Below are 20,610 nucleotides of genomic sequence, written 5' to 3' on the forward strand. Positions count from 1 at the left end.
CGCCCAGCCCAAAATTACATTTGTTCCTATAATCAGTACCTGCCTAAAAGGAACAAAACCTCCAAGTGTGGCACTCTTTAATTCTCATGGCACTTACTTCTTAAAAATCTTCCCATCCCATGAAACTATTTTGTTTTATTTTATATATTTTTGCAAAGACAGGGTCTCCCCATGTTGCCCAGGCTGGTCCTAAGCTCCTGACCTCAAGCCATCCTCCCATCTTTGCCTCCCACAGTGTTGGAATTACAGGTGTGAGCCACCATACCCAGCCATGAAATGATTTTAAAGGACAGCAAAGTCATTTCATCCTACTAGTCACTTGTCTGGTAGAAAGCAAATGAGAGGTGGGGTCACCCCTTGAGAACAACAGAGCAGGGAAGAGTAATTAAAAATAAACGGTTGGTGCATTTATTTCCAGCCATCTTGAAACAATAGCTCCATGTGGGCAGAGATTTTTAAATTGAAATTATAAGAAGTCTAAAATAAATGTTTCTTCTGGTTCTACCGTTACTTGATTCTAGTGTCCTTGCCTTGCCTTATAAAAGTAACAAGGATGTAATTAATAATAATGCAATCAGAATACATGCCTTTTAGAGAAGAGGTCTTTAAGGAAAATAAAGTTGCAATTTAATCGACTGTCATCTCTCCTTTGATATAAAAAGTGTCTTGATGACTTTGCTTGCCTCTTTTATTCTCTGTGACCTAGAATGTTGAGTGCAGTTTAACCAAACTTTACTTGGGCTGTTACTGCCTTAGTCATAGTAAGTGAAATGTCAGTCTTAATCTATTTTGAGTACTGGCAATTGTATCAGATGTTGAATGACTAGTTATTGAGCTCTGGTTGCTCTTTTTTCATTCAAACTACAAATTTTTGTTTTTATTTTTATACCCCAAATTTTTTACCCTACCATACAAATCTCCTTAACAGCATACTCTTCATAGATGTATAAAACTTCATAAACTGAATTAGATTTTTTAAACATGTTTAAAACCATTTTATACAGGTAAAAATCTGAACATCTCCAAATCTTTATCCACTTCTGTTTGCACTGAATTCTGATTGTGTTATTTAAATTGAGTCGTGAGTTTGAAGAAATAATTTGAACCAAAGTTGTGTGAATATAAATAGGTTAGATTAACTCATGAGTGACATATACAATGGGTTATTAATGGAAACTGTGATCTGCAGAAAGTAGCCCTAATCTCTGAGAATGTTCTGAGAAAGCACATGTTTCCCTTGGATATTTCTGTTGGTGTTACTGTTAGAGCTCACGGAGATTTAGAGGGCTTTGACAAAGGTGGCACCTCTGATACTCTTATGTCTCAGAAAAAAATAAGCTTTAACATCTCATAGCAGCCACTTTTGAAGGTGGCTTTATCATTTCACCTTCATTTTTTAGGTAAAGCATTGACCTATTCTTTAGTAACTTTATCCACTAACCAAAAAAATCTATAGAAAAAGAAGCCATTCTAATAATAACTTTTTAAAAACACTTCTGTATTAGAGTAAAAATTGCTTGTTTGTTTTGAGTTAGAGTCTCTCTCTGTCGCCCAGGCTGGAGTGCAGTGGCGCAATCTTGGCTCCCTGCAACCTCTGCCTCTTGGATTCACGCAATTCTCGAGCTTCAGCCTCCCTAGTAGCTGGGACTACAGGTGCGCACCACCATACCCAGCTAATTTTTGTATTTTTAGTAGAGATGGGGTTTCACCACATTGGCCAGGCTGGTCTCGAACTCCTGACCTCATGATCCTCCCACCTTGTCCTCCCAAAGTGCTGGGATTACAGGCATGAACCACCGTGCCAGGCCTGTATTAAAGCACAAATTTTATTTATTTATTTATTTTAAGACAGGGTCTTGTTCTGTTACCAGGCTGGAGTGCAGTGGCACAATCATGGCTCACTGCAGCCTTGACCTCCTGAGCTCAAGAGATCTTCCCACCTCAGCCTCTGCAGTAGTTGAGCCTACAGGTGTGAGCTACCACATTCAAATTATTTTTTTTTTTTTTCGAGATGGAGTTTCACTCTTGTTGCCCAGGCTAGAGTGCAATGGCACGATCTCAGTTCACTGCAACCTCCGCCTCCCGGGTTCAGGTGATTCTTCTGCCTCAGCCTCCCAAGTAGATGGGATTGCAGGCATGAGCCACCACGCCCGGCTAATTTTGTATTTTTAGTAGAGACGGGGTTTCTCCATGTTGGTCAGGCTGGTCTTGAACTCCTGACCTCAGATGATCCACCTGCCTTGGCCTCCCAAGTGCTGGGGTTACAGGCGTGAGCCACCGCGTCCAGCCTAATTTTTTATTTTTAATAGAGATGAGGTCTCACTATGTTTCCCAGGCTGGTAATTTTGTTTCTTAAAAAAGGACACTCAGCTACTATTCAGGAACTGTTTTCTTGTTTAATTAGGCTTTTTGCCATGTCCTTTCGAAGAAAAGCTGACATGTATAAGTCAGCCTTTGAAAATTTTAAAAACAAACAAACAAACAAACAAAAACACTTCCTGCAAATTGTGATGCAGGTTTTGAGGATCTGAGTCTGCCTTCCCTTCAGACCTGTAGCAGGAGCCCATGGGCGAATGATCAGGAACGGGGTAGAGATAGCTCTAGAATCTCTAAAACCACATCCTTAAGGAAAAGCTGGGTCACTCTTGCTAGCAACTCTACTGCAGAGAACAACCTCAAAAGAGCTTGTTAGCCGTAAGTACAGAGTACAAAAGAGAAAAGCACCCCAGTGGCCAGAATAGTCAAAGAAGGCTTTGTGGAGGAAGTGAGTTGTAGGCCTGGTGCTTGATAGAAGAGAACTACTACTGGGTTTGGCTGGGAAGAGGGATAAAGTCATTCTGAGCAGAATGTAATGGAACAGAGTACTGAAAAAAGGTGCTGAGTCTGAAATGAATAAGTTGCATTTACAAGGAGTGAGGAGTGGACGGGCACGGTGGCTCACGCCTGTAATCCCAACACTTTGGGAGGCCAAGGTGGGAGGATCACCTGCGGTCAGGAGTTCGAGACCAGCCTGGCCAACATGGCGAAACCCCGTCTCTCCTAAAAATACAAAAATTAGCCTGGCATGGTGGTATGCATCTGTAATCCCAGCTACTTGGGAGGCTGAGGAAGGAGAATCGCTCCAACCAGGAGGCGGAGGTTGCAGTGAGCTGAGATTATGCCACTGCACTCCAGCCTGGGCAACGAGTGAAACTCCATCTCAAAAAAAACCAAAAAAAAGGAGCGAGGAATGGAGGCTCCAGTTGAACAATCGAAGGATGGTGGGTTTCAAAAGGCAAATGGGGGCCATGTGTGGAAGGCCTTGGATGGGCGTGCTCCCAACAGTCCTTCTCTACTTGGAGCACAGAGTGTCCAAGGTTTCTTAAATTTGAAAGATGACCTCTCTGTCGTCTCTGTCTAGTGTTTGTGACTGTGGTCATTTTCCCACCCTTCTCAAAGAGGGGCTTCCCATACATGTGGTACCAAAAGCCTGAGAGGACCTCTGCTCTGCCGTCTTTGATGCAGCTCAAAGGCCATCTCAAATGCTGTCTTCTTGATGAAGCTTTCTAAGATTTCATTCCCACTGGATTAGAGCTCCATCTCTGTCCTCTACCACCTGTTAGTGCCTTGACGGCCACCCTATTTTGTTAATCTTTATATACCCCAGATGTCTGGCATAGTGCTTTGCTCCCAGCCATTACTTAATTACATGCTAATTAGGTTTAATGGAATTCTATTGTTCCAGTCCTATTAGAAACAAATTCTAAGTATGAGGTATATTTCCATGTAATGGAGTGTGATGGTAGAAGCCTTGAACAAACTGAAGATTCTTCCTCTGATTTTTAACTCTATGGGATGGTTCCCTAAGAGTTACAGATTCAGCCTTTGATGTCTCATGAATGATATAAAGACTGTTAAATAATCATGGATCGATTTTTAATAAAACGAGACATGAAACCTATCTGGAAAGCATGATGATAAGGGTACGGGGACCTGGTCTGCTCTAGTTTTTAATAAAGCAGCTGATCTCTTGTGTTGTTCATGCGGCTGCTGAAACTCCCGCCTCTGGTATTACACAGTTTGAATGAGTCAACTCAGCACAACAAACACTTGTTTTGCTACTTTGTGCCTGGCACTGAGGATAGGAAGAAACGTAGGGAGTTGGTTCCTGACTACATTCTTCAAAGGCAACTCCTTTTACTTACATTAATGTGTTGAGACAACATTGCTAAGACAGTGATGAAGAGCTTCTAGTAAGGCCATGGCACAATTAGAGAAAGTAGTCAATGGTGGGACCTCCTTTGTGCTTGGTGGTACCTCTTTTGCTCCGTTTGGTGTTAGAAACTGAATATGCTTCCAGGTCCAGACTGTGGGCAAAGCAAACTCAGACACAGCCTCACCCTCAAAAATTTCAATTTCTTCTTTTTTTTTTTTTTTTTTTTTTTTTTGAGATGGAGTCTCCCTCTGTTACCCCGGCTGGAGTGCAGTGGCACAATCTCGGCTTACTGCAACCTCCGCCTCCCAGGTTCAAGCGATTCTCTAGGCTCAGCCTCCTGAGTAGCTGGGATTACAGGCATGCACCACCACTCCCAGCTAATTTTTGTATTTTTAGTAGAGTCAGGGTTTCACCATGTTGGCCAGGCTGGTCTCAAACTCCTGACCTCAGGCGATCCGTCTGCCTCAGCCTCCCAAAATGCTGGGATTACAGGCGTGAGCCACCGCGCCCAGCCCACCCTCAAAAATTTCTAATGATGTATCAAATTGTAATTATTTGTAACTTAAAATTGACCACAAAATACCAATGACGATGATAACCAGCACTTATATACCATTTACAATGTGTCAGACTGTTCAAAGCATTTGACATATGTTGAGTTATTTAATCCACAATACCATGAGGTATGTATCATTATAATCTTCATATTATTTATATGAAAACTTGGGAAGTTAGGTAACTAGCTGAAAGTCATGACGCTTGTGATTAGGAGCCAGGATTGGAAAGGAGGCTATCTAGCCCCAGAGTTTGCATGCAGATGCCCTGCTACCACAGACAAATGGATTCATCACTGTGGGAAATACTAAAGGAGCCAAATATGGTCTCTGACTCAGGGAGTCCAAACAGGAGAGCGTAGGAGGTAGTACATGACAGGTGCTAAATGATTATTGCCATCATGCAAAAAGATTCTGGGAAAGATGGGTGTGCACATGTCTTTCTGATTCCCAACATGTAGAAGAGGTGTTGAAGAGGTAAATGTGAGGAAAATCTCAGCCAAATTAGCAGGAAACTTACTGACTTTACACACTGCAGAAGCTGAAACTAAACCTAACTCATCCATGAGGTTGACACTAGTGTTGCCTCTGATGAGAATTCAGAAGCATAGAGAAGTTGGGAATCCTGCTTTCAGTAAGATACAGCTTAGAAGTAGTGGAGTCAAGCTTTCAACTCAGAGCTCGAAGCCTGGATTCTTTAATGTTACACTACATTGCTCCGCCACACAGAAGTGTAGGGTCCCAGGCCCAGGGATCAGGGAAGGGCCTCAACCTGAAGCGACTGCAAGAAGATTGTATTCCTTAGAGCCCCTGTGTGTGGCAGGATCAGCTGAGGCCCCCACTCCTCATCTCAAGGTGGAGGTTTCTCTCCCCTTGTACTGAATGTCAGAATCAAAAAAGCTAGTCTCCACACACAAGAAAAAAAAAAAAAAGCCAGGCGCAGTGGCTCACACCTGTAATCCCAGCACTTTGGGAGGCCAAGGCGGGCGGATCACCTGAGGTCAGGAGTTCAAAACCAGCCTGACTAACATGGTGAAACCCCATGTCTACTAAAAATACAAAATTAGCCAGGTGTGATGGCACACGCCTGTAATCCTAGCTACCAGGGAGGCTAAGGCAGTAGAATTGCTTGAATCTCGGTGGCAAAACTTGCAGTGAGCTGAGATCACACCACTGCACTCCAGCCTGGGTGACAGAGCTAGACTCCATCTGAAAAAAAGAAAAAAGACAAAAAAGAAACCAGAAGAAAAATTTTAATAATTCTGGCTCACAGGCGTGGAGGCGGGTGCCTGTAGTCCCAGCTACTCGGGAGGCTGAGGCAGGAGAATGGCATGAACCTGGGAGGCAGAGGTTGCAGTGAGCCGAGATTGCGCCACTGCACTCCAGCCTGGGTAACAGAGGGAGACTCCGTCTCAAAAATAATAATAATAATAATAATAATAATAATAATAATAATAATAATTCTGGCTCAGTTGCCTTCCTGTATTTCCATCTGTCTTGTATACGGTTATGTAGGAGACACCCTCAGCAATGACACTCAAGTCAGGATTTATGTTCCTCGGTTTAAGGATTTTCCCACCTAGGCAATATTGACATTTTGGGTTGGATTATTCTTTGCTGTGGTAAGCTGTTCTGTACCTTGTGGGATCTTTAGCAGCATCTGTGGCCTCTACCCACTAGCTACCAGTTGCACCTTCTCCCTCACTCAGTGTGACAACCAAAAATGTCTCCAGAAATGCTCCCTACAGGGAAAAATCATGCCAGTTGAGAACTACTGCCTTATCTTGAAATAGACTGAAAAATGTGGGGGATCTGGAATTCTGGGTGGAGCTAGGCAGGGTGCAGTGATGGAAGACTTTGGATAAAAAGTATGAATTTTTTGTTTCTTTACCTGAGTGAGCATTGTAAGTGAAGAGCCCACAAGTTATTGCTTTCCAATAAGTAAAACTATTTTCATATAACTGTCATTTGTTTGTTTGTTTGTTTTGAGATGGAACCTTGCTCTGTTGCTCAGGCTGGAGTGCGGTGTCATGATCTCTGCTCACTGCAACCTCAGCCTCCTGGGTTCAAGCAATTCTTGTGCCTCAACCACCCGAGTGCTGGGGTTACAGGCATGTGCCACCATGCCTGGCTTTTTATATTTTTAGTAGAGACGGGGTTTTGCCATGTTGCCAAAGCTGGTCTTGAACTCCTGATCTCAAGCAATCTGCCAGCGTTGGCTTCCCAAACTGCTGGAATTACAGGTGTGAGCCACTGTGCTGGCCTTCATATAACTCATTTTAAGAGCACGAGGCCAGGACAGAGGATCCCTTTCTTGTCACCCACACACTTGTCTAGCTTTATTGCTGTTCTTGCTCTTGTATTTAGAGGTGGTAGAAAGTAACCGAATGGATCAAAGCAGAGGTATGTGATAGCATAAACTATATGTAAATAATAGTTAAATGTGATGATTCAATTTAATATATACACACAGGTAATTCGAAGAAAAAATTCTCATGAGGTAAATTTTATTAAATTCCAGGACCATAAAATAAAAAATTTCAAAGGATCATAATGTCATGTACTTCACCAGTAATAAAACTATTCTCAGTTTATTAGTTTCAGTTCTAGAAACAACTAGATAAAGAATATCTAAAGCTTCAAAGTGTAGGAGCCAAATTCCCATTCTTGGAATCCAGAATGGCCTCCAATTCTGAACTCCCTACATCAGTGAAAAGCATCAGATAAAAACCAGAATGAGGACTGTAAGTAAATATTCAGTCCAGAGGGTGCAGGGACTTCCTCTTTGCTCTAAACTTACAGCAAATTATAGGGACAATATGTAGAAAGAAAACCTCATAGTAACACAGCTGGGCCCCAGAACAAGATTAAATGTCTCTTCTACCAGAAATTGAACAGAAAACAAAGTGATAAAATATGGATCTGCTGGCCCTTGGCCTGAAGCCAGCAGAGGCAGCCACCTGCTGATGGGGGAGGGCCTCAGGCTCTGAGTGAGCTGAGTAAAGGCTGGGAGCCAGAAGTAACCTTGATGCTTTTAACTGCTTGTAGAAAGGAGGCCACAAAATAGTGTTGGTGATGTAAGTCCTAGCCTACAGATTTATAAGAAATAGTAAGCTTGGGGGTGGGGGGTGGGGAGGCAGTGGCAACCAAAAGCCCAATCATTCACAGCTGGTTTAGTTATTTACAAATATCGCTGCAATATTCCATAGGATGGAAGTCCCAAAAAGGCACTGTAAGACCTGGTTCCTAGGACTCAGAGGGAGGCATTTGGACAGGGAAAGAGGGAGGCATGGGGGGAGAGAAGGAGAGAGACAGGGGGGAAAGAAAAATGCCTACACACCAAAGTTCCAAAATCCACAAAGAAGTTGAAAGACAGTCAACAAAATCAACAATATGAATATACTCCAGATTAATTTTTAGGATGGTTTAACAAAGACTTTAAATTTGCATACAGTGCTTTAAGTTATAAATGAAAGAAAACTTGGAGAATTTATTAAACAAGGAGTAGGATGTAAGAAGATGGATTTTTTTTAAAGAACTTGTTAAAATATAAAAGAAAATTATAGAAGTTAACTTTTAAAAATCTCAATACATAGACAAACCCTAGACTAGATACAATCAGAGAAAAAATTCTGAATCAGATATTAGAATTGAGGGATTTATACGATACACAGCCCAGAGAGATAAAGGGGTAAAAATTATGAAAAAACTGTTATTAGACATAGCAATTAGATTGATAAACTCTGATATAGACCTATTAGGAGTTTCAGAAAAAGAGACTAGAGGCAACTGCAGATAAGTAATAACTGACAAGGTAATTGCTGAGAATTTATCAAAATGGAAAAAACGGGCCCAGTGCAGTGGCTCACTCCTATAATCCCAGTACTTTGGGAGGCTGAGGTGGGTGGATCACCTGAGGTCAGGAGTTCAAGATCAGCCTGGCCGATATGACAAAACCCCATCTCTACTAAAAATAACAAAAATTAGCCAGGCATGGTGGCAAATGCCAGTAGTCCCAGCTACTCAGGAGGCTGAGGCAGGAGAATTCCTTGAACTTGGGAGGCGGCAGTTGCAGTGAACCAAGATTGCACCGCAGCCCTCCAGCCTGGGTGACAGAGCAAGACTCCATCTCAAAAAAAAAAAAAAAAAGCCCACAAGTCCTTAGTTGGAAGACACAGCCTTTTAAATTGCTATAATGCAGCAGATGAGACTGCAGACAATTGAAAATAAAGGGAACAATCTTAAAAGCTATTAGAAAGGAAAGACATTAACTACAAAGGAATTTCAGCTAGGAAGCATATTGCTGATCATCAGCAATAGTGACAGAAGATACCAAGATATTATCTTAAAAGTACTGAGGAGAAATATCTTACTAGAATGTTATAACCATTTAAATTATCCAAGAGTAGGGGCAAAATAAGAATATGTTCAGATACATAAATTAAAACAGTTTTCCACCCAGAGACTTCTATTAAACTGTTAGAGGATATACTTTAGCAAGTATAATAGGAGGGAAAGTGTGGTACGTAAGGAACAATCGTTAATACAAGAAACAAAAAATTAGTGCAATTTAATTGTAAAGGTTAAAAAGAAAATAATTTTTATTTTTTTTCCCGAGATGGAGTCTTGCTGTGTTGCCCAGGCTGGAATGCAATGGCATGATCTTGGCTCACTGCAACCTCCGCCTCCCAGGTTTAAGCGATTCTCCTGCCTCAGCCTCCGGAGTAGCTGGGATTACAGGTGCACGCCTCCAGGCCCGGCTAATTTTTTTGTGTGTGTATTTTTAGTAGAGATGGGGTTTCACCATGTTGGCCAGGCTGTTCTCAAACTCCTGACCTCGTGATCCACCCACCTCAACCTCCCAAAATGCTGGGATTACAGGTGTGAACCATCGTGCTCGGCCTAAGAAAATAATTTTTAAATCAAAACTTAATTAAAAAGGTAAAACTAAACCTTTAAACAATAACATGATGGAAGATGTCAATGGGTAGTTAAAATTTGCTAAAATATGCTTTATGTTTGGAGGAAGAGGGAAATATAAAACTCATTTAGACTTTATAAGAAAATACTAGTTATATCTTTTTAATATTAAGAATAAAAATACATTCTATAGGTTTTAAATCAGCAGAACTGAAAAGAAAATAACAAAAGTATTATCTAAACAAAGAAAACATGAAAGATGGGACAAATAAAGGGATAGTAAATGGAAAACAGAAAAGATTATAGAAATAAATCCAAGAATATTAAAATCTCAGTAAATATAAGTGGATTATTTTAATCAATTAAAAATATTAACTGTACATCATATGAGACATTTTTAATTTTTTTAAGTTTTAAAATAAAGAATCTCTGCAAGCTCCGCCTCCCGAGTTCATGCCGTTCTCCTGCCTCAGCCTCCCGAGTAGCTGGGACTACAGGCACCGGCCACCACGCCTGGCTAATTTTTTCCATTTTTAGTACAGACAGGGTTTCACTGTGTTAGTCAGGATGGTCTCGATCTCCTGACCTCGTGATCCGCCTGCCTCGGCCTCCCAAAGTGCTGGGATTACAGGTGTGAGCCACCGCGCCCAGCCAGTATGATCTTTTTTAGAGTGTGTTGCGAACATGATAAATAATTCTATACATTATTTATGGTTAAATGTATATGTAGTAATTGCATAAAAGCATGCATGGGAATAATCAGATTCAAGACTGAAGTTATTACCTCTTGGGAGAAGGGAAAAGAATTAGCATCAGGAAGTGCACACAGGGGCTTTGACTCAAATTTTTTGTTTGATTTTTTAAATATATGTGGCAAATATGGCAAAATATAATAACTTACTAAAGTTGAGTGGTGAATACTTGGGGCGTTTTCAATATTCTATCCTTTTCTATATGTTGTAAATATTTCCCAATTTGAAACTGTGCATTTATTAAGGGAAAAAAGATAGTAGGGAGAGTTTGTAATAAGGGACATCCTAGTTAGCCAAATGATTGAATAATTTACTGTGATGGAGAAATCCAAGAAGAAAAATATAAATGTAGTAATTTTCATGTATCATTTCAGACACATGAATGACCACTACACAAACCTCTACCCACAGCTGATCAGGAAACCTTCCATCATGGATAAAGTGCAGGATTTTATGGAGTACGTATAATAGCTTTTCTCTTTTCATTGTTTTTAATGTTGCAGGCACTGAATCTGTCATTTCAAGCAGCAATTTTTTCTTTGCCAATTTCTTTTTAATCTCTTTAGCAGGACTCTAGAGTTATTCTTGTAGTAGGGTATAGCACTTTTTGGTAATGGCATGAAAACTGGTTGCAAACAACACGCTCTCTAATTTCAGCTCTTTCAAAGGTTGAGTTGAATGTCACATACTCAATTGCTAACACGGTTAGAGGAACTTCACCAGTGTAAAGTACCAGTGTTAAGTCCTGGATCTCTTCCTCATGGAGGCCCTTCTCCTTCTTGCAGGGATCCCTTCTCCTCACTCTTTAAGGTGTTTCCTTTTCATAAGCCTGCTTACTAATCCTAGCTGAGGTCTTCAATAATATCTAAAGTTATAATTCTTAACACCCTCCAAGAATATTTCCATTTTAATAAACTTTTCTAAAACTAAAATTTTAAATGTGTTTACATTTGTGGGATGACAGGAGATTAATTTGGGGACAGAAAGGCTCTTGGGTTGGCCCTCCAAATTGCACCCTAAGCAACCTCTTCATGGAATGCTAAAAGTCCTATAGAGCTTCAGTTAAAAACCACTGGGCTAGATCCCATGAAGCAATGACATTATTGTAAGATTGATCTAGTGATAGCCTGAACAAGTCAGAAATAGTTTTCAGTATACAAAGTTATATCAAATCATCCCATGAAAGTTCAGAGAACTGGAAGAAGAATGAAAGGACCATTAAACAATGACATTTTTGCTACCATGCTAGGACAGAGGCATTGAGGCAGTTACTAATAACAACTGAAACGGAATGAATCATAAGCTATGCAAATGATCTGAGAGAAATACAAACAGATATAAACCACCTTGTCCGTAGATTTTTGTCCTGTTGTTTAACTTTACTACTTCTACAACTAAAAGTAAGGTTAATCAACGTATCTTTATTGACTTAGTGAAACATTGTGGTTTTACACAAAATGCATTTGGATAGTCTCTCCTTGATATGTTTAGGTCTCGTATCACAGTTAGGTCAGTATCACACTTGTGCTTTTATTCTAGATACAGCACAGAAGAAGCTGTGAAAGAAGAATCATAACCCTAGGGAGAAATTAAAAATCAGTTAGAATTTGCCTTGAAGTCCTTTGAGTGACTGGAGTGTTACCAGATCTAGAATTTAAATCATATTAGCATAAGTGTCTGAGTATATAATCTCTCAATGCCTGGTTTGATTTAGCTTTGAATGAGCAACTATTGAGACTGCAGTGCAAATCTAATTTCTCTTCCAGGAAGCAAGATAAGTGGACCCGGAAAAATATCAAAGAATACAAGACTGACCCATTTTGGAGACATACAGGCTATGTGATGGCACAAATAGATGGCCTTTATGTAGGAGCAAAGAAGAGGGCTATATTAGAAGGGACAAAGGTAGGATTTTAAACAAGCTTCTCAGAATTTATACAGTATGGTAAGAATATTGAATGTTATCTTTACAATGACATTCCAATTTAGAAGCAGATCAAAGTAGAACTACAGTATAAATTCCTTACAGACAAGAACTGTCATAGCTATCATATTGCAGCACCTAACTTACACAATTCCAAGCCCAAAACGCAAATAAGCCAACTTGTTTCTTTGTATTTTCAATCTTGCATAATATTGGGCTCAGGATTAGGTTAAAAAGCATGGGATGAATGTACTGGGTTTTTAACTAATCTGATAAAACTAGTGTTTTAGACTGCATGCTCATTAAGACAAGATGTTTAAGTATAGAAGTTCTGTGTTTCCCATACTCCACAACATTCACGTAAACACATATCCACACAAACACATATACATTATAATTCTGGGGGAAAGCTTTACTGAATCACTGAGGCTTCCAATGTGCCATTTGATATACTTCCAAAAATTACGCATATTTTGTTTCCTGTGATAATATACGTATAAATGAAATATGTATATTATATAACTGTCTTTTGGTCTATTTTGCCAGTATATATGTATATAATCTGTATATTATATAACATATTACATTTATTATGTTTTGTCTATTTTGCCAGTATATATATATAAAATATGTATATTATATAACTCTCTTTTTGCCTATTTTGACCAGTGTGTGTATATATATAAAATTAAGTGCATAGCTTTTCTTTGAACTTTTTGTCTATTTTGTCCAGTGTGTGTATATATATGTATGTATGCATATATATACACATATATACATGTACATGTCTGTGTATATATGTGTGTATATATGTGTATATACACATATATATAGATAAGTGTCAAAACAGTAATACCCAGTGAAAGCAATGAGTTACAGAAAAATGCATACAGTAAGACTCTAACTTTTTTTTTTTTTTGAGTCAGAGTCTTGCTCTGTCACCCAGGCTGGAGTGCGGTGGCACAATCTTGGCTCACTGCAACCTCTGCCTCCTGGGTTCAGGTGATTCTCCTGCCTCATCCTCCTGAGTAGCTGGGACTACAGGCTTGAGCCACCACACCCAACTAATTTTTATATTTTTAGTAGAGATGAGGTTTCACCATTTTGGCCAGGCTAGTCTCGAACTCCTGACCTCAAATGATCCACCCGCCTCAGCCTCCCAAAGTGCTGGGATTACAGGTATGAGCCATTGTGCCCAGCCCATACAATATGACTGTATTTGTGCAAATTCAAAAAAGGTACATTTTAAAAAATATATCTTAAAAATATATATAGATGATAATTATATATAGATGATAAATAATAGACAGGCAGGTAATGAGCTATACAAAATCTAGCATAGTGGTGACTGCTGGCAGGAAAGGAGAGAGATGAGATTGGAGACTTCTAAGGCACTGCTAATGTTCCATTTCTTAAACTGTGAGTTGACTACATCAGTGTTTATTTATTTTTCCTTAAATTGTATGTATACATCTTTATTCTTTCAGATGTATAATATCATCTGTCCTCACTCTTCTAAGCAGCATTCCAACGTATGGATGTATTATACAGTATAACAAAAGAAATGCAAATATCAATCACAATGGGATACTGTTTTGCACCTATGAGATTGGAAATAAACTAAATGTTTAATATGTTGTTGAGGATGGAAGAGATTGATTGATTGATTGATTGATTGATTGATTTTTATTTAGAGACAGAGTCTCGCGCTATAGCCCAGGCTGGAGGGCAGTGGCTTGATCTCAGCTGCAACCTCCGCCTCCTGGGCTCAAGCAATTCTCATGCCTCAGCCTTTTGAGTAGCTGGGATTACAAGCATGCACCACCACGCCCGGCTAATTTTTGTATTTTTAATAGAGATGGGGTTTCACCATGTTAGCCAAGCTGGTCTTGAACTCCTGACCTCAGGTGATTCACCAGACTCGGCCTCCCAAAATGCTAGGATTACAGGCATAAGCCACTGTGCCTGACCAGAAGAGTATAATTTAAACAATTCGTATAAGGACAATTTGGCAATCTCTATTAAAATCTTACCACTTCTAGGAATTTATCCCACACATAGACTCAAACACACAAGCAAAATGAAGTGTCCAAGATCAATTATTGTGGCATTGTTTACAATAGCAAAAGGCTAGAAACCACTTGAAAATTCATCAAAAAAAAGACTAGTTAGAAATACTATAATACATCCATACGTTAGAATGCTGCTTAGAAGAGTGAAGACAGGCTGGGAGCGGTGGCTCACACCTATAATCCCAGCACTTTGGGAGGCCAAGGCAGGTGGATCACCCGAGGTCAGGAGTTCTAGACCAACCCAGCCAACATGGTGAAACCCTATCTCTACAAAAAACTACAAAAATTAGCTGAGCATGGTGGCGGGCACCTGTAATCCCAGCTACTTGGGAGGCCAAGGCAGGAGAATTGCTTGAACCTAGGATGTAGAGGTTGCAGTGAGCTGAGATCGCGCCATTGCACTCCAACCTGCAAAACAAGAGTGAAACTCTGTCTCAAAAATAAATAAATAAATAAATATTTTAAAAAAGAAGAGTGAGGACAATTTTTACATCCAATATAAAAACATCCCCAAAACATTAAATGAAAGATGTTAAGACAAAAAAAACAAGGTGAACAACAGCGCATATAACACACTACCATGTATGTTTTTAAAAAGTGTATTTACAAGACATTTTTAAAACTCTGGCTCCAAGATCACGGTGCCAATAGGGAAAAATAAAAAATCAAAAAACTCTGGCAGTATATGCAAAAAAAAACTAGTAAAAATTATAAACTGGAAATGGTAGTACCTGAGAAAACGGAGAACAGGTAAGGGAGGAGACTTTCTGCTATCAACTTTGTTATAATTTTTAAAATCTTGAATAATAAATGAATAATTTATTCAAACAAACAAAATAGAGACAATTTTATATAAATAAAAATTGGATTGAATTTTTGCTTTGGTTTTAGTTTTTTGGTTAAAACGTCATTTGTGTTTGTCTTCCCACCACTTCTACCCCAAAACCAATTTGTTGATGCCTGACCCAGACCTGCTGCAGCAGATTGAATCTCACTGGAGCAGTGCTCTCCAGTTTGCACGAAGTTCATGTTCAAGTACAATTTGATAATTGCTTCAAAGTTAATGCTGGCTGGTCAGTTGGTCTTATAGTAAACACACAATCAAAACCAAAAGCATCTTAGTTGAATGTTTTTGCTGTATAGCAGTGGTTCTTGTCTAAGAGTGGTTTCTCTCCAGAGAACACTTGGCAAAGTCTTGGAGATATTTTTGGTTGCCAAAACTGGGAAGTTTCTACTGATACCTAGTGGGTACAGGCCAGGGATGATGCTAAACATCTCACAATGCACAACAACTGAAAAGCAGTATTAGCCGGCTCAAAATGTCAATAGTGCCAAGGTTGAGAAGCACTGCTGTAGAGTGTAAACAGAAAGCTCTATTTTACTCTCCAAGGAGCCACTCCCAAATTCTGTGGCTATCAAAACATGCCAAAACAGCTCTTCTAAACTATAAAGCCATAACAATTATTTTATAAGCTACAATAAAAACCTAGCATACCTGTTAAATTAGAGACCCTTTGAAAATAACTTTTTTTTTTTTTTTGAGATGGAGTCTCACTCTGTTGCCCAGCTGGAGTGCCATGGTGCGATCTTGGCTCACTGCAACCTCCGCCTCCTGGGTTCAAGGGATTCTCCTGCCTCAGCCTCCTGAGTAGCTGGGACTACAGGTGCCCGCCACCACGCCCAACTAATTTTTGTATTTTCAGTACAGACAGGATTTTGCCGTGTTGGCCAGGCTGGTCTCAAACCCCTCACCTCAGGAGATCTGCCTGCGTTGGCCTCCCAAAGTGCTGGGATTACAGGCGTGAGCCACCACAAACAGCCTGCAAGGGAATAATTTAATGGGTCCCTAACAAGAGGAAAAACAGGAAATGATGTCTGTCACAAATTGATGTTAAGTACAGTCTTTGTCCTTTCCTAGCCAATGACCCTGTTCCAGATTCAGTTCCTGAATGCTGTTGGAGATCTGTTGGATCTGATTCCCTCGCTCTCTCCCACAAAAAGCAGCAGCCTAAAGGGTTTTAAGAGATGGGACATGGGACATTGCTCCGCTCTTATCAAGGTAAGACATAGCAGCTCCTTTTGCCTTGTTCTGGTTCATACAGACTTTTTCTATATAGTGCCCAAGTATAGCAACATCTCATCACCCCTGGCTGTAACTGTATATCAGCTCATGAGTTCTTCAGTAGTAGAAGTTAAGAACTGGAAGTAACTTTGATGGAGAAAATTGTAAGTACATGATGTTACATTTGTTCTTCCACCATTCCTCCCATGCTGTATGCACCTGCCACTCCCACCTTCTAGAATCTTCCATTTTATTTTTTTGTTTTGTTTTGTTTTTGAGCCAGAGTCTCACTCTGTTGCCCAGGCTGGAGTGCAGTGGTGTGAGCTCGCCTCACTGCAACCTCTGCCTCCCAGGTTCAAGTGATTCTCCTGCCTCAGCTTCCCGAGTAGCTGGGACTACATGGGTGTGCCACCAGGCCTGGTTAATTTTTCTTGTATTTTTGGTATAGACAGGGTTTCACCATTTTGGCCAGGCTGGTCTCAAACTCCTGACCTCAAGTGATCCACCTGCCTTGGCCTCCCAAAGTGCTGGGATTTCAAGCGTGAGCCACCATGCCCAGCTGGAGTCTTCCATTTTGAATGTTAGAAGGAAGAGTCTGTTTGGGGCCACATTAAAGGTTAATCTTGACTCCTTGGCCATATTTTCCAGTAATCAATATAGCAATAAACACTTACCTGAAATGGCACAATCCCTGTATGCTTCTTACACTTAAGACAATTGCAGTCAGTTAGCTATGTACATCTGTGTAATCCACTATGATTCTGGCTGTAGGTTCTTCCTGGATTTGAGAACATCCTTTTTGCTCACTCAAGCTGGTACACATACGCAGCCATGCTCAGGATATATAAACACTGGGACTTCAACATCAAAGATAAAGATACCAGCAGTAGTCGCCTCTCTTTCAGCAGTTACCCAGGTAAATGAATTTAAAGGAACATCTGAGCACTTTGAGTACTATTCCTGGATAAAGCCTTAGTGATTCAGTGTTAACTGCAATGGGAGAAGAAATGTTTAATGGTTAGTATATATTAACAAACAATCTGATTTTCAGAGTGCTTTTGAAGAAATATAGCTCAAATACTTTTATTTAATAGAATGACATAAACAAGGTTACTAGAATTGCCAAATAGAAGACACTTTGTAAATGTAAATGGCTACATCTAAATTTATTTCAGCAAATGCCAACTGAGTATGTATCAAGTACAAGGCTCTTTGCTAGGCTCTGCAGCAGAAGCAATGAAGACATGGCTGATCCTGCGCTCAGGTACCACCTTAGGGCCTGCAGTGTTTCTTTTATTTACTGCAATATCCACAGCACTTAACCTTAGTGTGTGGCATCGAGTACTTAATAAACTGCCAAATGAATGGATGAATGAATATGTAAGTTTATAAACCTTACACTATAGTCAGGAGGACAATATAAAGTGTAATATGAATAAGAGTAATAATATTACTGGATACTGTATGTGCTACAAAAGAAGTGTAACCACTGTGGTCCATTCCAAGGGGGTGAGACTCACATCTGATTGTTGGGGAAAGAGAGCATGACCTTTGAGATAGACCATTAAGGATGGCTAGAATTTGAAGAAGTAGAGATGGACAGGAGGACAGTCCCAGTAGAGGAGAGGTTGCAAATTCCTGGGCCTAAATGCAACAGGCAGGTGAGGTAAATGAATAAAGCAGGACTGGTTTAAGAAAACAGAAAGTGGAGGCCGGGCGTGGTGGTTCATGCCTGTAATCCCAGCACTTTGGGAGGCCAAGGTGGGCGGATCACGAGGTCAGGAGATCAAGACCATGCTGGCTAACATGGTGAAACCCCTTCTCTACTAAAAATACAAAAAATTAGCTGGGCGTGGTGGCAGGCACCAGCAGTCCCAGCTACTCTGGAGGCTGAGGCAGGAGAATGGTGTGAACCCGGGAGGCGGAGCTGGCAGTGAGCTGAGATCACACCACTGCACTCCGGCTTGGGCGACAGAGCAAGACTCCGTCTCAAAAAAAAGAAAAGAAAAGAGAAAGTGGAAACAACGGTAGCAAACATATGACCCACGGAAAGGAGGCAAGGATCAGCTCTCACTGTCTGTTCTCCATCCGAGAATTTCCAGATCCTCCAACTTAAGATAAAACTATGTATTTAAAACAACAGAACTCAACTCTATGAATCCAACAAAGCATGTGTGTTAGCATGTGTTAGCCTCAACCTCCTCAGGAAACATTATGAGCAAAGTCAAGGGGAAAACACCAAACATCTAAGGGTTCAACTGGATACACTGTAACCAATTTGACCTTTAATTACATATCCGTAACTTATGGGGTGGTTATACCAACCACCTGTCATATCTATCTACCTTTGTCAGAGTATTTTGCTCTTCCTATCAGAAATTCCTTTTTAATTTTAGAGTCAGGGTCTCACCCTATCACCCAGGCTGGAGTGTAGTGGTACAATGTTAGCCCACTGCAGCTTTGACCTTCAGGGCCTGAAATGATCCTCTTGCCTCAGCCTCCCAAGTAGATGACACTACAGGCACACATCACCATGCCTGACTAATTTTTAAAAAATGTTTTATGGAGATAGGATCTTGCTACATTGCCCAGGCTGGTCTTAAGCTCCTGGGCTCAAGTGGTCCTCCAGCCTCAGCGTCCCGAAGTGCTGGGATTAAGGTGTGAGCAATCATGTCTGGCCCCTATCAGGAATTCTGACCAAGGGCATAACCCAATATTTCTCTGTCCTTGTGACCTGATCCTTTCTTTGGAACCACTTTGATTTCATCTTTGTCTTAGTTTAGTTGTTTTAGCATTGAGGGGGCCTGGGGACTCCTCTCTCTGAGTTAGACTGTGCTTTGATTCTTTCACATTCTATTACACTGACATTTAAGGACAGCAAGAGACAGAGCAGTCCAGTATTCTTCCTCTTCCTTGTCTTTGTGATAAAATGCAATATTCAGATGTTATGTGCACTGCTTTGAAATCTCTGTGGAATAAAATTTTTCTCCAGTAGTGTTAACAGTCCTGGATCCCAGAGGTAGTGATGGTGAAGATCATGGAAGATTTTATGAAACGTATAATCCCGTTAACATTTGCATATATATCCTTCCAGATGAGATACATAAGTAGATATCGTAGATAATATGTAGAGCTTTTTGGAGCAATGGAAACTCCAAGAGAGCAAAAGACACTTTTATATACACCCCAAAACATTTTTACAGGAGCCAATGGAACAGTGGGATTCATATTTTCTCTAACTGGGCAGCTTTGTTCTCAGCACTAAACAGGAAAAACGTGTGCAGTCTCATTTATGTTACAATTATTTTATTAAGGGACCAGCCACATTGGATTCATCCAGTAGACATGACATAGAACTATGCTTTGCGATGAAGCTCATGCCATCTTAGCTGCTGAGTCCAGAACAAAGCTGGATGGCTTCCTTGTTTTTCTTTGATGGAGTTATTTAACAGGCTTGGTCTTTTTTAGTCTTTTCTAAAAATACAAAGTGGAGATTGAGGAAATTATTTCGCCTAAAGAGGCTAACATGCAATACCCAGGGAAGGTCAAAAGTATAACAAAGTATACCAGGTGCTGATAACCTCGGTACCACCCTTAGGTCTGGGCACAGGAACCCCACCCTCCCAGCTTGGCATTACCTTCATGAAAATTACCTAAACCCCCCTCCAGCATCCTGAGACTGGCCAGGCTGGCAGTATCTTGACCTGTGTCTCTGTGCATCCAGTTTAGAAGGCTCCTTTCCAGAAAATTTCTAAATTCCCTTCTAGTGCCCAAGACTGACCAAGGTGGCAGGGCTATCCAGGTCAGCTTGTCTGAGTCCAGAAAGCAACGCACGTGGGCCTTTGTCCCATATCTCCCTATCTGGGGGCTCTCCTCCACTCCTGCCCACACATGGGTTCAACAAGATGCCCTAAGGAGCTCTGGGACTCAAGCCTATGGCCTGGTCCTGGTAAGCAGATTCCTCTAGTTGGCCCTCACAGTATATATTTTTTGCAAGATGGTGCATAACTGAGCTGTCAGAATGCTGGTCACATGATGACCTCGGGTGACTCTCATGTCAGAGCATATGTTCAGGGCTCTATGCTACTGAAAGCCACCTCTTACCCTCGGGTTTCAGCATGCAGCAGGGGA

General features: G+C 40.7%; 1 protein-coding gene across 1 annotated transcript in view; it reads left to right on the forward strand.

Annotated features, from left to right (window-relative positions):
- PLBD1 (phospholipase B domain containing 1) overlaps positions 1–20,610 on the forward strand; it is a 63,715-nt gene that overhangs the window by 15,393 nt on the left and 27,712 nt on the right. The window contains exons 3-6 of the mRNA XM_003265529.4: positions 10,796–10,879; positions 12,188–12,326; positions 16,336–16,476; positions 17,251–17,395. Coding sequence (XP_003265577.1) covers positions 10,796–10,879; positions 12,188–12,326; positions 16,336–16,476; positions 17,251–17,395 — 509 coding nt within the window. The remainder of the gene's footprint in view (positions 1–10,795; positions 10,880–12,187; positions 12,327–16,335; positions 16,477–17,250; positions 17,396–20,610) is intronic.

This window comes from Nomascus leucogenys, chromosome 23 (assembly GCF_006542625.1).
Source record: "Nomascus leucogenys isolate Asia chromosome 23, Asia_NLE_v1, whole genome shotgun sequence".
NCBI lineage: Eukaryota > Metazoa > Chordata > Mammalia > Primates > Hylobatidae > Nomascus > Nomascus leucogenys.